The sequence below is a fragment of the Tenrec ecaudatus genome, chromosome 2 (assembly GCF_050624435.1).
Source record: "Tenrec ecaudatus isolate mTenEca1 chromosome 2, mTenEca1.hap1, whole genome shotgun sequence".
In the NCBI taxonomy this organism is placed as follows: Eukaryota; Metazoa; Chordata; class Mammalia; order Afrosoricida; family Tenrecidae; genus Tenrec; species Tenrec ecaudatus.
The window spans coordinates 231,321,526-231,338,356 of record NC_134531.1 but is presented as its reverse complement, the minus strand read 5'-3'; the positions used below and the strand labels follow the sequence as shown (position 1 = coordinate 231,338,356).

General features: G+C 38.3%; 1 protein-coding gene across 2 annotated transcripts in view; it reads right to left on the bottom strand.

Moving 5' to 3' along the window:
• Positions 1–16,831, bottom strand: part of CYYR1 (cysteine and tyrosine rich 1) — a 153,353-nt gene that overhangs the window by 11,184 nt on the left and 125,338 nt on the right. For both annotated transcript variants that reach the window (XM_075542397.1, XM_075542396.1), the window contains exon 3: positions 11,949–12,106. In XM_075542397.1, the coding sequence (XP_075398512.1) occupies positions 11,949–12,106 (158 nt within the window). The remainder of the gene's footprint in view (positions 1–11,948; positions 12,107–16,831) is intronic.

Sequence of the window (16,831 nt, the reverse complement as noted above, 5' to 3'; positions counted from 1 at the left end):
TTCTGGTTGCTCACCTTTTTTTGGAATGGGTATAAATATCAATCTCGTCCAGTTGGTTGACCAGGTAGCTGTCTCCCAAATTTCTTGGCATAGACAAAACTGTTTCAAGAGCTTCATTAGCTTGTTAAAACATTTCAATTGATATTCCTCCATTCCTGGGACCTTGTGCTGTTCTATATCATTGTGTTGTTTTTTTTATCATATGCCACCTCTTGAAATGGTTGAATACGGACTATTTCTTTTTGCTACAGTGACTCTATTCTTCCATCTTCTTTTAGAATGTATCAGATTCAAATCTACCTATTCACTGCCAATGAGTTCTCCCTCTTTTTTACATCGCCCTTAGGACTTATTTTTTAAAAAGATAATCTCTACCATTATTGTTTATTATTCTTTTAAATGATATTTAGGATCATTGTATTCTAAGGAGAATTACTGTGAGTTACAGTGATTTTGAAATGAAACTACGATTCAATTTAGAAAGCACTGAAATGGTGGCAGTGTTTGCGGCGTTGGTTTGTTTTTTCTCATACAGTTAATGGCCTACGATGTATATGACATGAATCTCAAATTAATCACTTGTGCTTTGTGACGCTTGGCAACTTTCTAGAAGGACTTCATTTTTCTCATTGTTAGAAAATGGATTGAAATTCCTGTTTCATGTGGTTGTAGAACGCTCAATATACGTTTCTGTTTGCTGTGAGTTCAATGAAATCAATGGCACTTACTAACAGCAAAATAATTTTCAGCAGTGTAGGCTCTTCACTCAGTGTTGGGCTTCTTCATTTTTTCCTTAATAAGTTATTGTGGGAGATCTGTGAATTCTGTCCTTGCTGTGCTTATCTACTTTATTATATGTCATATCAATATGCTGCTCTATTAGGTGCTTTTGAGTCAGCTCCTTTCATGGTAACTGTGCATATACCAGAGTGAAATATTCCTTAGTCCTGTGGTATCATCTTGATCAGTCATATATTTGAGTCCATTCCTGTGTCTTTTACTAATCTAATAAATGGCCTTTACTAAATGCCCAATTTGTTCTAAACAATATGCTGGGCACTTTGCATACTTCATTTCTCATTTTTACGTGAGCCCTGGAATGTTGGTTATTGCTGATATGTATTACAGCTACTGATTTCTATCTATTTTTATCAATTTAGTATTTTGTGTTAGTTACTGAATTTGTCATCTGTTGGTATTCTCAGTCTTTTATTTCCTATTCATAAAATGATAACATCTTCAAATAATGATCTTTAGGATCTGAAAATTGAAATCATGTACACAGTTCGCTCTCCATTAACATCACTTTAGTATTCCGCTGAGTTCACCAACATAAGTATTTTAGGAACATTTTGCCCAGTAAGAGTCATTCCAGGAAGTATTTATTGTTTATTCCAGGGAACTTCTGAAAGACGCATCAACTCTTCAACAGAAAGCATCAGATGAGAGCTTTACGCTGGATCCTCCTTGAAACTCTGCTTCAAAATCTTAATTTTCTGTGCCCACTAATTCTAAACTGTTATATCATGATCTTTACCCAATCCTAAGGCAGGTATTGAAAGACCTGCTTTAGCAAACCTTCTGAACCTTTTGCCCTCTGTCCTATGAGACACTGCTAAGCTTCTGTCAAGCTAATGTCTCCGAGAGTTTGTCTTATCACCAGTTGTCTTGGTGATATTTTTAGGGGAATCAATAGTTGACTTTGGTTTTTTTTTCCCAGAAGACATATATCTTTTTATTTCATTGAATTGCCCAGAACTTAAAAATAATACTAAAACGTGTTTAAATGCTGGCATTTTTCGCCATTAATTTGTTCCATGTTAGGATTGAAATTTCACCTGTGTCTCCTCATAGAATCTATTGTGGAGTGTTACTTTGTAATGGGTAGTTTGTTTTATTCTAAGGAGGTATGCATGCATTCTTTTCTGTGCATGTGTGTGTGTTCCAAAAGGATGTTAAAGAAAGAATGGGTATTGAATTTATGTTGGTCATTTATGAAGATAATATATTTTCTTTTGATCTAAGTGATCTCTTCTTTTATTCTGTGTTTCAGAGAAAAGCCTCCCCTATTTTAAAAATATAACACATGTGTCCATATTTTTAAATTTTGATCTCTATTATTGAATGATTTTTTTGGTATATTTATCAGAACTGGGAACTAAAGCTATATTACATTTTAGCATAAATGAAGTAGCTTCCCAATATTTCCCTGTCTTTAAGAGCAGTCTAGACAACATGAGAACACACTGACTAGGTCACCTTCCTTGGTAATGTTGACCTTCTTTGATCCAAGGGCAATGTGAAGATTCAAGACATGATTTTCATATATTAGAAAAATTTTGAGTTCCTTCAATCAAATTCCAGCCTAAAACTAACATTCACTTCCCATTTGGCAAGGGCTACTAGCATGGTAGCCCTTTCTCTGCTCAGCAACCCTGGAAGATAGATGATCTCAGGGTGTCTGGCTTACAGGGAAGGAGCACTACCCAGCATGTTTAATTTACATCCTGCCGTCCCTGTGAAAAGGACAAGCTCACAAAACTCCCTTCCTTGTAGATCTTTAACTGTGGATGGCTTTGAACCTCTAATCCAAAAACATTTCCCAGCTCTCCCAGCCCTTTCAGTGTGCTCTGGGAAACACAACATCTGCCATTGGAAAAAGGCCTCTGTACCTTCACCCTCCTTTTCTTCCCTTTACCACATTTCTGTAACTCAGAATATGAAGAAGTTATCTTTTTACTGTTCCTATTTTCTCAATGAATTGTGCACGTTATCTCTGAGGGTGGAAGTGAAGGCACTCCCCCGTGCACTCTATTTTAAATCTCAGTTTCCATGAGAGGGTCCTTCTCGGAGCATCTCCTATTGGGATTGTTTCTTCTCTCCCCTCATCCTACAAACCACAGGCCTGGGGATGCACTGCTGTTCTCTGTGATTTCTTTCCACGTCCAATTCCCAAACTATTTTCTATTCTCTTTCTCCAAAAACTTAATCTCCTTTGTAGCACATGCTACCCTTTAAAGACCCTTGTTACCAATGGCTGTGGTTTTTCTGCCTTACACCGCTCTCACTGAATAGAGAGCATGGGGCCCGGTGCTGTGCTTCCCCTCAGGACTTCCGATATCATCCTGGGTGCGCCATGCAGTGCTGCTCCTTGAATGCGTTACTGTCAGTGTTCTCTCTCTCCAACCACCCATCTGTCAGTTTGCTCCACTGTAGTGACATGTGTTGCCATGATGCAGGCAGCCATGTCCCCAGTGTTTCAAGTAACAGCAAGGCCACCCAGGATGGACAGGTCCCAGTGGTACTTCCAAAGCAAGGCAATCTAAAAACACAGTCTGATGATCTACTTCCAAAAGTTGGAAAATGCAAATCATAACTATCACAACAGGATTTTGTTCAACGGTGTTGGAACAGGAGCTCCTCCTACACTGGAGGAGCCTTAAAGGACACTGTGTTTGAGGTAACAGTGGACTCCGGCTGATGGAGTATTTGAAGATGGCAGAACCGGAAAACGCTTGGCTCCGTTTTATGGGATTGCCATGAGTTGGACCTAATCTAATGGCAATTAACAACAGCAATTCTTTTTTTAACCTTTTCTTAATCAATAATAACCCTAATTTGCAAATCGGATCATTAACCTTTAAGTCTTCTAGAACACCATTCCACTAAACCTTTTTCAACCTTGCTGCCCCCTCTCACTCCTGATAACTATGAAAGAATATTTCTTTTTGTCATTTTTGACTTTTTAAAATAGTAGTCTCATAAAATATTCATACTTCTGTGATTGATTCATTTCACCCAGCACGATGACCTCCAGATTCATCCATGCTATGAGTTGTTTCAGTGATTCCTCTTTTTCCAGTTATGTGGAGGTGCCATAGCTGCTTATCAGTTTTCCAATGATGTGCATTTGGATTGACTTCATGCTTTTGTAATTGTAAATAGTGCTGCAATGAACATGTGTGTGCATATATCTATTTGTGCCATGACTCTTCTTCTTTAGGATATATAGCTAGTATTGGGGCTGTTGAGTCATATGGTATTTCTATTTCCAACTTTTCATGAAGCATTTTACTGTTTTTTTTTTCATAGTGGTTGTACTATTATAAAACCCCACCATCAATTTATGAGGGCTTAGTCTCTCCACATCCTCACAAGTGTTTGTTGTTTTCTATATTTTTTTTAACTTCACAATTAATGCTGGGGTTAGATGATATTTCGTTGTTTTATTTTTTTATTTGCTTCTCTTGAATGATTATCGATGTGAGCATATCTTCAAGTCCTTCTTTGCTGAAGCATCTGTTCCTATCCTCTGTTGATATTTGATTGGATATTTATCTTTTTTGTTGTTGAGATGTTTGAACTTTCTATACATTTTAGAGATTATCTTGCAAGATCTATTATTATCAAAACATTTTTTCCAGTCTGTGAATTTTTTTTTACTTTTTCAATGAGATTGCCTCCATCAACACACACAGTAGTCACTGGTGACATTGTTTATTGTATAAGCCAATCTAATATTTGGATAAAAGTTGATCAATGAAAGTGGCTTCAGCCCCTTGTTGAAAAACAATGTTAGAATGATAGACTTGGAAGTTCTTCTAGTCCCTACTAGTCCAATAAATCTGCCTATTTCTAATGAAATTTTAGTTTTGCTGTATCTGGAATATGACCAATATTCCTTTTATCTGGAATCTTTAATCAGAAAAGCCTGGCCCCATCTAGTTCTGGTCTCAGGCTAGATGAGGCCATGGTTCACAGGGGCTATCAGTCCTGTGGACTAGTTTCTTCTTTGAGGTTTTGGCTTCCTTCGTTTTCTTTTGTTCCAGACAAGTAGAGATCAATACTTTTATCTTAAATAAGCTGCCACCTTTTTGTTTACAACTGACCTTCGTGTCCCTAATGACTACAGTTTGAGCCCTCCTGCCCAGAAACTCATTCCCTCCAGATGTGCGGACATGTCAAAAGTTTTCATAAATTTCCTCATGCATGCTCCCCACCTTTATACCTACATATTTTGCAGTAAATATATATGTATATATAGATATATATATAGACACACACATACACATACACTGTCAAATACATAAAAATAGTGGATATTGGGCCTCAACTCAAGTATTCCCTTAACACAAGAACACTTTGTTCTAACAATCCGGCGTTCTGTGATGCTCACCTTCCTGACAGGATCGCTGAAGACAAAATGGGTGCATAAGCAAATGTGATGAAGAAATGTGGTGCCCGGCTATCAAAAGATACAGTGTCCGGGGTCTTAAAGGCTTGAATATAAACAAGCAGCCATCTAGCTCAGAAGCAACAAAGCCCACATGGAAGAAACACACCAGCCTGTGTGATCACGAGGTTTTGATGGGATCAGGTATCGGGTATCTAAGACCCAGAATAAAACCATACCCAAGGTGAATAGTGGGGTGGTGGTGGTAATGAAGTGGAGACCCAATGCCCATCTGTGGACAATTGGATGTCCCCTCACATAGGGGTCACAGGGAAGAGATGAGCCAATCAGGGTACAGTAGAGCACCGATGAAACACACAGCTTTTCTCTTGTTCTTTGGTGCTTCCTTCACCCCACTATCATGACCTCAATTCTAATTTACAAATAGAATTAGACCAGAGCATGACCACTGCTACAGATAAGAGCCCGAAACACAGGGAATCCAGGATAGATAACCCCCTCAGGGCCAACAAGGAGAGTAGGGATACCAGGAGGATTAGGGGAGGGTGGGGGAGTAAGGGGGAATCAATCACAAGGATCAATCTGGATCCCCCTCCCAGGGGACAAATAACAAACAAACAAAAAGTGGGGGAGGGGTGACTAAGGACGATGTAAGACAGGGAAAAAATAATCTATAACTCTCTAGAGTTCGTGAGGGAGGGAGGGCGGTTAGGGGAAGGAGGGGAAAGAAATGGGGAGTAGATATCAGAGTTCAAGTGGGAAGAAAGTCCTTTGCAAATGATGATGGTGGCATATGTGCAAATGTGCTTGATGCATTGGAGGAGTGTATGGATTACGATAAGAGATGTTGGAGTCCCCAATAATAGTATTAAAAATAAAAATAAAATAGTGGACATATTTCCACTCTTTCTTTCATACCTCTTCAGTCTGTGCATAACAGTTATTGCACTATTGTGTGTATATAAGAATTTCGGCCTCTGTTAGCATTAACTCTTAAATATCCCCCATTGTCTTTTCTTGCTTCCATAGTTTTTGGGATTTCTCTTTTAATCTTTTGGTGCACAGACATGTGTAATTTTTAGGAAGACTACCTAGACTGTCTTCTGTTTGGACATTTTTAGTTATGTTTGATAGTATATTTATGACATACAAAGGGACCCTAAGTTTGTCCCAATTCTTTCTTTGATGGTCTTTATAGTTTTGGTTTCTGCATTTGGGTCATTGATCCATCTTGGTGTTTTTTGTTTTAGTTTTATAATGTGAGATATGGGTTCTGTTTAATTTTCCTGAAAATGGAGATCTAGTTTTACCTTCTCCATTTAGTATGTTACAGCTCTTTGTCAAAGATTATTTGTATATAGATCATTCCATCCAACCACGTAACTCACCTGGATTTTCAATTTCCAGATGGCCCTTTGAAACTGATGTCTCTTCTTCGTGTTTCCATGCCCTTGCATGTGAAATGTCACCCAGGGCTCATTACAAAATCTCTGTTGTCTCGTGAGTTCCCAGCTTAGATGTATGGTGCATCACTAAAATTACTCCTTTGCATTTAGTATTAACGCCTGTAGTTCTTTCTCTCAATTGTTTGACAAAATCCTAACCTCTATTAACTCCAACACTTTAGCTACCCTAGGACTGAGAAAAAAGCACAAGCATACTTACCGAGTTCATATTACGTAAATGACCATATTCTCAAATACGGTGGCTATTGACATTCTATATTGCCTTAGGAATTTCACTTCTGTACTCTCTGCGATTACTGCTTCTTATTTGATCCTCTCTCTTTAAAGCTCAAATGCCTCCAAACTCTCTTTAGTGTCAGGAGATGGCACGGTTCTTTTTGAACTGAGAAAATAGACACAATTAGGACCGAGCATCCTCGTAGCCTCCTCACCAAGTATTTGTTTCTGGATCTGTGCCTGAACACTACTTTCTCTCTCTGATAATACTGTTCCCGAGTCTGCTGGAGATGGCCCCTCTCCCAGGGCACTGGAGAATCCCATTCTCCATTTATTGAGCAGCACCATTTTCAATAACCCTCAAGCCTCCCGCTCTTCCGTTGGATCTCTCCCTTCCCTATACTGGCAAAATGCAACGTAATTCATGGAAAGATAAAGTAACAGGATTCCATGCCCATTCCCATTTTTTCTTCCCTTATGTAGTAAAACTCCTTAAAATTCTATGTGTACAATTTCTTCTTCATCATGTAGTACACTCATAAGTGTGTTCGTAGCTTTAATAGTATAAGAATAATTAATATGGCAGCGAAGAAGGCATTATGTCACTTTCAGGAAATCTATAGTCTCTGATGTACACTGAAAAAAATCTTTCATAGGTGAAGCCTTGACCACACTCATTGCATCTATTTTCTTTCTCTCCAATATGAATTATGATTTCAAGGTGAAATTAGGTTCTGTCACGATGGTTACAGAGAGTTGCTCCAGTATGTCTTTCTTTGTTTTTGTTTTTGATTCTCAAGCACATTTGCACACATGCTGCCATCATCATTTTCAAAGCATTCTCTTCCCACCTGAGCCCTCCCTCATGAACCCTTGATAAGTTATAGATCATTATTTCCATATCTTACATCATCCTCTATCGTCCTTCACCTACTTTTCCATTATTTGTCCCCCTGGGAGGTGTTCTTCGTGGATCCTTGTGATTGATTCCCCCTTTCACCTCCCACCTTCCCCTAATCCTCCTGGTATCTCTACTCTCATTGTTGGCCCTGAGGGGCTTAGCTATCCTTGGTTCCCTTGTGTTGTGGGCTCTTATTTGTAGTAGTGTACATGCTCTGATCTAGTCCTATTTGTAAGGTAGAATTGATGTCATCATAGCAGGGTGAAGGAAGCACCAAAGAACTAGAGGAAAGTTGTATGTTTCATTGGTGCTATACTGCACCCTGACTGGCTCATCTCTTCCCTGTGACCCCTCTGTGAGGGATGTCCAATTGTCTTCAGATTAGCATTGGGTCTCCACTCCATGCCAGAACCCCCCCCCCCATTCACCTTAGCTATGTTTCCCCCCCCCCTGGGTCTTAGATGCCAGATACCTGATCCCATCAACACCTCATGATCACAAAGGGTGGTGTGTTTCTTCCATGTGGGCTTTGTTGCTTCGTATGACTTTTTGATGAGTAAACAAGCTACGTATCATATAAAATTATTTTTTTCACCCCTTTCCATCCCTAGTATGAGTATAAGGGTTTCTTTTAGTACGAGTATGAGTATGGGTTTGGTAGGATCTAATAAAATTTGACTAACACATGAAAGCCTTCTCAGTTTGAGTACATGTACTAATAAGTTTGCCCTCATTTGTGAACTCAGTGATGCAAGTTTGGATTTCCTAATGATGTATTTTCAAGATCTTTTAAAGACTGCAAGCAGGGTGTTTTCTTAGAATTCCTTAATTTTGGTTTGTTAGGAGTTTTCTCACATGAAGTTCAGGCTGTGAACTCCCAGCCAGCATATGATATAATGACTGTGTTACCCTCAGAGTATCATACCCTACAGGGTTTGATGTTCTCCTGACCCTCTTTGGGGACACTGATTTTGATCATCTGTGAAAGATGCTGCCTGATTCTCCACTGTGCACTCACTAACAAAATATCTGAATCAGCTAAATGGCCATAAAAATATCTTCGTCCTCAGCAAACATCTTTCCCAGGTTTAACACATTTTAATGATTCTTTCAATCTACAACTCCTTTGCATATTTATCAGTTAACACTATTTTATAAGAAAGGATCATCTCCTCCATTATTTGCCTATTTTTATTTATATAATCTATTTATATCCCCAGTTTATATATATTATCAGGGAACTCATAATACCTCTTAAAACTTATTTTTTCTTGATAACATTGATACTCTTTGCTTCCCTTTTTGGTTTGGTTTGATTTGATTTGGTTACATTTGATTTTTGTATCTTTGCCAGACCTATTAATTTGACTTATTTTTAATATTTTCTTTTAGGTAACTAAGTCTCATTCAAATCTAGTGTTTAATATGTTCACAGTCCATTGCTGATATTGATGTTCTGAAAGCAGTAGAAATGCCCAGTAAGACTTGACAAATAATTCTTATTATTTCCAAATAATAATTTTTCCAAAATAATTAAAATCAAAGAGGCAATTTGCTCATTCTACCTAAGATATAGAGATGGAAGGGATTAAATACTTTTATTTTGAAATGACACTGTTCATCAAAGGTCAGGGTCAAGAGCGGCAGCTGACCTCCTTTGATTTGGTGGTGGCTGTTTTCTCCCTAATGAGGAGTAGTAATGATTGCTCTCAGGGTTCTCCACTGAGTACTTCCACAAAGGATAGAGAACCTGGGCTAAATGATCTCCTCCTCATTTATTTGGCCTTCAGACTGGAGGGCTATTCAACAAGTTGGTGGTTATCTTCACTGTTGCGGGATTAACTAATTAATGTAAGTGGAAAACATTTTGTGCTTCCACAGATGAAAGATTTGGAAATCATTCAATCCTATTATGTGCTATTTTCTTATTCTTTAAGTAAAAGCTTAATTAGTGACTTTGGAAGGAAATGAGAAGCAATCAAGCACATTATGTTTTGGAAGATTCATCTTTCTACAGTAAAAATGCTTCCGCCATGAGGTTCATTGTGTTCAGTGCATAATTCAGTTCCCAGAACAATGTATTTACTGAGAATGCACCATGCCACTGTGATCTGCCAGTATAAATGATACCACTATAAAGTTTTACAAACGGTTTTCCATGCACAAAATGGAAACTTCAAACCCAAGGAAACCCAAAACCTCTCATTAAAATAGTGACGGTTCAAGCAGTACTACCTTGGTCTTTTAGGGTTGCTATGTGTTGTAATTGACTCACTGTCAAACAACAAGAATCATAACACATGATGCTCTAATTTTAATAAAAGATTTAGACTTACAAAAGGGTGAAATAAATGTAAAATAAAAGTCCTAGACTCACTGCCATCAAGTCAATGCCCCTGCTGATTCCTAGGGCCCTATTATAGGACAGGGTAGAACTGCCCCTGTGAGTTTCTGAGATAGTAACTCTTAAAAAAAATAGTTTCAAACGAGAGAGAGAGAGAGAGAGAGAGAGAGAGAGAGAGAGAGAGAGAGAGAGAGAGAGAGAGAGAGAGAATGGTAAAGCTAATTAGGTACAACTATACCCTTTTGGGATTCACTCTCTTGGCTCATCATGGCTTCATGAGACTACCAGTCAATTGGACTAATTCTGATTTTAGAGTTTCTGATCTACTCCCAGTACTGCAAGCAGTGCCCAGGATCTAACATAAGCTCACAAATGGTCATGTAAGATAGTACAGTTGATCTCTACTTACCTGGAGTAGCAAAGGGAAAGAGAGACCCAGGAATCAGAGCAGAAACTAGTTGCTTCCATCAACCCCTGCCCCCTCTTCCAAAAGGCCGACAGAATTACATAGTGCAAGTTACTAAGAAGATGAATCTTGATTAAATGGGAAATAGGTGGGGCACAATTTCAAATTTCTTTCAGAATCCAGGCTTAATGGGCATACTGAGGTGGGAGGAAATGCCCTGTTATCCTCAGAAAACCTGTAACCTTGATCTTAAACTATCCCTTGAATTGCTCTTCAAACTACGTAATAGTTTAGCCGAATTAGTAAAGAATGCTTTCCTTGAACATTTTGGTTGTTGAAAGCATTATCTTTTATCAGACCAAATTGCCACCAGTCACTGTAAATCCCAGATGTGCGGTCTGTGGGTCACGGAGTATGTCAATGGTGTGAAGTAATGTGGGGTGAGATAATGAGTATGGTGATACAATGTGAAGAATGTGACCACTGTCATTGAAACGGACATGTAGAAATTATTGGATGAGGATATGATTTGCTGTGCATATTTTCAGTGGAAATAAAATGTAAAGATAATGTTTTTTAAAAAGTTCTCTTAATTACACTATTCTAATAAAAAAAATATGGACTGCAATGTATAGAATTCCCTGCCTGCCTGAGTTTCCCTTTCCTCTGTTCCTGCACCGGGTTACAGCTTGCTGTTGCTCTGGTGAGATGTCCTGGAACCCGTTTCAGCTCAGAGCGACCCTGTGTACACAGCAGGCAACACTGCCTGTTCCTGTGTCATCGTCACAACTGCGTGAGCCATTGCTGCAACCGTGTTGTGAATCCATATCATGGAGGGGCTTTCTCATTCTGGCGGGCCTTCTACGTTACCAAGCACGAAGTCCTTTGTCAGAGACGGGTATATCCCGCAACATCACTGGAGTTTGTGAAACAAAGTTCACGTTATTAATATATTACTTTTGATCCTCACTGGAAATTTTAATATTAGGTTAAGCTGTTCTCCTTTCCATAAGGGGATCATACCAGAGTTTTCTTCAGTACTTTTTCTCAAGACAGATATATCTATTGAGTCAGATGCTAGGTTATTCAGATGTATAACTTACATTTTTTTTCTAGAGTTATTTGCCAGAACTTTCTGGCTTGTAGACATAGTGGGTGAAGTGTCTATCTTAACTCTTGACTGATTAGAAGTTATAGTCTTTGAGAAGAAGAATATCTTCAAATACTAAAGGACTTTATACTAGTATTTAAGTAACCTTTCATCCAAGTAGGAAGTTTTCCATCTACATTTCCTTAGAAATATCCTCCAAACTTGATGATTATTTCAGTGGCAGGCTTTAATAGTTTCTTCTCCTTACAAGCAGTAGAGCATAACTAATAAATCGAGGTCCTCCTTTCGAAGGAAGAGTAGGTTTTCTTACCAGGGTAGGAGGAGATGGCATTGATGTGGGTGGCTCGGATGACGCCCACCCGGGTCCCACGGTTGTTCTTCATGCACATGCAGATGCAGATGGCAATTCCCGCAATGACCCCCATGATAAATACAATTCCAAACACAATGCCGGCGATGGCAGTGCCCCTGAGGAAGAAAAGCAAAGGTGCTCTTATCGAAGAGGTTCATAAGGATTCTTCATTCACGATAATGAAGCGCTTTCAATGTAGTCCCTCACTACGTGGCAAAACACCTGTCCTTAGGTATATGTATATTTTCTGTATTTCAATATGTAAGGAAAAGTTCAAACCATAGGGAATCCACTTTCAGCAAAGTTTAGCCATCATCCAGTTTCTGGTTTTAAAATTTAATGGATTTATGCAGAGCACAATTTTATACTTATGCTTTTTAAGTAATAATAATTAGTACGATTCTGCTTGAGATGTTGTAATAGGCTTGGTAGTACTTAAACAGCAATGATTATATCTATTGTTCAATGATTATATGTATTCAATGAAAACAAGTTGACAAATTGCCAAAATATTAGGTACGATTCTGCATTTATTTCTCATTAAAGCTCTTTATCAAGTAGAATAAGAACATTTCTTCCTTCACAAAACAAAACAAAATATCCTCTTTTACTATTACCCAGAGAATAGTGTGACAAACAAGTATTCCTAGTAAATTCAAGAACAATATAAGTACAACCCCTATTTTTATTCATGTGGTTTATTCTATTTCCCCTAGGAAGTTCTAATTCTTGCAACAAAACTGATAAAGAACAAAAAATTGCATGAGTCATTATTATAATTATTTGTAGACAATGTTGTTTACAGGAGTCTAAATTTATCCAGTAGTTTGAAACACAATGAGGGACTGTTTATCAAAATGTTAATTTTGAGCAGGTCGTACATTTCTAGTAAATATTCCTAAGGAAATTGAGTTCATTGTGCAAAAGTAATGTAACAAAGATGGCTATCAAAGTGTTCTTGGTGACAGCAAGATGCTTAAAATATTCTAAGTGTGTGTACAAAGAGAGTTGATACAGAATAAAACAATTGATGCCTTCATGGAATGAATCCTATAGGATGAAGATGTCTATTTGCGTTGAAGTGACTTGTTGCAAATCCATAATTGATAGTATTTCTACAACTGGAAAAGCTAGTCAGCATGAAAATACCAATATAAAAGGGATACTGAGGTAAAATTATATTTTACAGAGTCATTGGGTAGGCATGGGTGAAAGAAAATTCCAAAGTTTGCTTTGACTTGAAGCACCCATTTTCAAATTTCGCAACTATTTCTTCTGTATTTTTCTCCATGTTCTGCAATAATATGGTTTCATTTCTTTAAATTTATTTTTAAATTTAAAATTAATTTTTAAATTGCATGTATAATGTATTGATTTCCTCTTACTTTATTTTGGAATTTAATTGCTCAAATTTTAACTTTTTTTACTGTTAGGTCATAGTACAACTTTTCTTAGAAATAATAAGAAATTTAATGGAATATAATTCACATACCACACAATCCTCCCATTTAAAGTATAATTTCAATGGTTTTTAGTGTACTCAGAGAAACATGGAGCTATGGCCGCAGCCAACTCTAGAGTCTCTTCATGACCACTAAGAAACTGTCTGCATCCTTGAGAGCATCTTGTTTTACCTTCTTGGTTATCTTTTCTTCTTTCTGATAATAATGATTCTATATATTTGAAGTTTCCTCCGTTTCCTGATTTTCCTCTGGCCCTTCTAGGTTCCCCTTTATTAATTATTTAGCTCTCTCTTGTGTTTGAAGTGAACTCTTTCCTATTAAAAAAACAAAACGAAACCCACATCCAAATCATACCCACTGCTGTTGAGCCCTTTCCAACCTGAGGCTACAAGTCTCTATGGGAACAGAAAGCCTCATCGTTCTCCCACTGAGTGGCTGGTGGGTTTACCATGCAGAGTACCCAATGCATAACCCACTATAGCACCTTGGCTCCCTATTTAAAAATAAACCATTAGATAGATAAATAAGAGGCCTTTAAAAAGCTGCTTGGGACTTCAGTGGGAAGAACTTGGATAACAGTAGAGGACCCTCTGAGAGGTCCCTAGACCTTTTCTTTGTAACTGTTCACTTTTCTCCATTAAAAATTCCTCTGATTTCATACATGGAGACCCTGACCCTGTTGGCCAGTGTTCTGTGGGCTGCAGATTCACTGAGGAAGGTATGACTATTTCCCAAACCCCACGCTTTCACTTCACAGACTTCAAGCTCAAGTCTTCAGGAACAAAGCCATTGTGGTTTAAAAGCACAGCCCTGGAAGCTCACTTGCCTGGGTTCCAATGGGTAACTCTGAGCAAGTTACTCAATGTCTCCTTGCCTCAGTCTGCTCATAACATGGAGGTCAGCGTGGAGTTTATCTGACTCTCTTCTCAAATTCCACGTCACGTAATACTGGTACACATGAATTTATGTACCAAATATGTATATTTTTATTCATGGTGTGATCTGAGAATCTGCTCTCTATGGTTTTAGGACACATCCATGTCTCATTCACATCTTCTGGGGACCACATGAGTCTACAGGTCAGAAAGTGTGGGATTTTGATGAGGGAAAACCAGCACATACAATATACTGTATATTTCCAGGAGTAACTCGGAAGGCACACAGAGCATTTACAATGTTGCGGTGAAGTTAGGATTTCTGGAGTGAGTACAGAGTAACTGAAAAAGAAAGTCCCAGGTTCATTAATGTCCCAGTCTTGCTATAATTTTATAAAACATTTTATTTTCCAGAGTTTTGTGAAGCTTTCAGAATGGGAGACCAAGGATTGTAAACTTCTATTTGTATTTTAGGAGTCCTTAGGTGGCTCAAAGGGGTCCTGGCGGTATAGTGACTTTGAGTTGGGCTGCTAACCATAAGGTCAGCAGTTCAAAACCACCAGCCACTCTCAAAACATGGGTCTTCCTACTCCTGTAAAGCATTGCAGACTTGGAAACTCACAGAGAGGGTTCACCCTGTCCTACAAGGTTGCTATGAGATAGCATCACTCAAAGGCAGTGTTTTCTTTTGTTTTTAAGGTGGCTCAACTACTGAACATCAAAAGATGTGGCATTTGGACCCACCCCAAACACCTTAGTGGACAGGCCTGCCCATCTTGCCTCTGAAAGGCCCCCCTCGAGAATCACAAGGAGCAGTTCTACTCTGCACACGGGGGACCCCCCGGAGCAGGGGTCAAATCAATGACAATTTTCTCCCTAAGATTTTTTCCCCAACAGCATAGGCAAATAGAATATCATTAAGAGTTCCAACAGACACCTGTAAAATATTCCTACCTGCATTTTCATCTTCCCATTGGATTATGAAGAGGGAATAGAAGACATATTGGATGTCTTGCTACTAGTAATCAAAGAATGACAGCATCTCATAACTTATATAAATACAGGCATGCTTTGTTTGATTGAACTTCTCTTTATTGAGCTATGCCGATGCTGATATTTGACAAATGAAATGTTGTGGCAACCCTGTGGCAAGTGAATTTGTCGGCTTCGTTTCTCAATAGCACGTGATAGCTGTTTTCTCTGTCACATATCGCTAATTCTCACAATATTTCAAGCTTTTTCAAAATGCCATTGAACACCTATCAGACTACATATGGTTCAGTGTAAACATAACTTTTATACACACCAGGAAATCAAACAATGTGTGTGATTCACTTAATGCAATATTCACTTTATTGGTCTGGAACCAAACCTTTAAAAAATCTTCTCAAGGAAAAAAAAATCTATCAAAGGAGATAATTTGAAACAAGATAACTAAAAATCATGTGGAAACTTCCCTTTTATTACAATTTCCAGGTCTAAGTGAGATTAGAGAGTTTAATTTATGTTCCAGAAATAATCAATGGCCCAATTATTCAGGCACAGTTTCCAAAGTGTGGGTTATGAAAGCTGTTAAGATATCAAATTGGGACATATTTATATTCATTATTTCTAGCTTCACACGGAGGAAAGAAGAAAAATGAGTTGCATTTGTTTCCTTGTTGGCAGCTCCAGCACAAGTGCCTGCCCTTTAGGTCAATAACGAGACTGCAGCTAATGTGCAAAAGCAGCTTTTCTTATAAGTCCTGATTTGGGTGTCCTTGATCCTCTGATGCCCATTAGCAATTGTGAATTTGTTGTCTAAGAAGTGGCAAGTATAAAATGTATAGCATTATTTGCTTGTTATTAATTAAAAGAAACAACAAACAAAGGGGGCCTCCCTGCATATACATTACTCGGTTTAGTTAACTGTTTCCATGAGAGAATTTATTACTTTGAGAACATTGGCAACATAAAAGCTTCAGAACACTTTAGGTAATGTATTTTTTCAGGTAATATATTTTAATGTCTCTATCGGTTTATCTTTGAAAAGAGTCTGTATGTTTTACTGTTTAAGAGCTGTTCATGTTGAAATCGCCATAGCGCCACAGGAGGTTGTAAAAGGCGTAGCGCAGTCCTACGTGGCCCTTCATCCGGTTTCTCCTCACTGGTTACGTCTGAAATGATTAGAATTTTACCAACGTAGGAACCCGACATTGCTATAAATAAAGTTCTATGCCATTTTAATGACAGGTATAGGTGTATGTAACCACTACAAGCAAGGTACAAAGCTTCCCCACCACCACAGGTATTTCTGTTGTGCTGTTTTTTCATTTACCACTTCTCTTGTCATTTTGTGATGGTGTGGGCATTGCTGTGATGCTGGAAACTGTGCCACTGGGATTTCAAGTACAAGTGGCGTGACCCACAGTGGGCAGATTTCAGGGGAGCTGCCAGATCAAGACGGACTAGGAAGAAAAAGTCTGATGACCTGCTTTCAAACATTAGCCAATAAGAAGCCTAG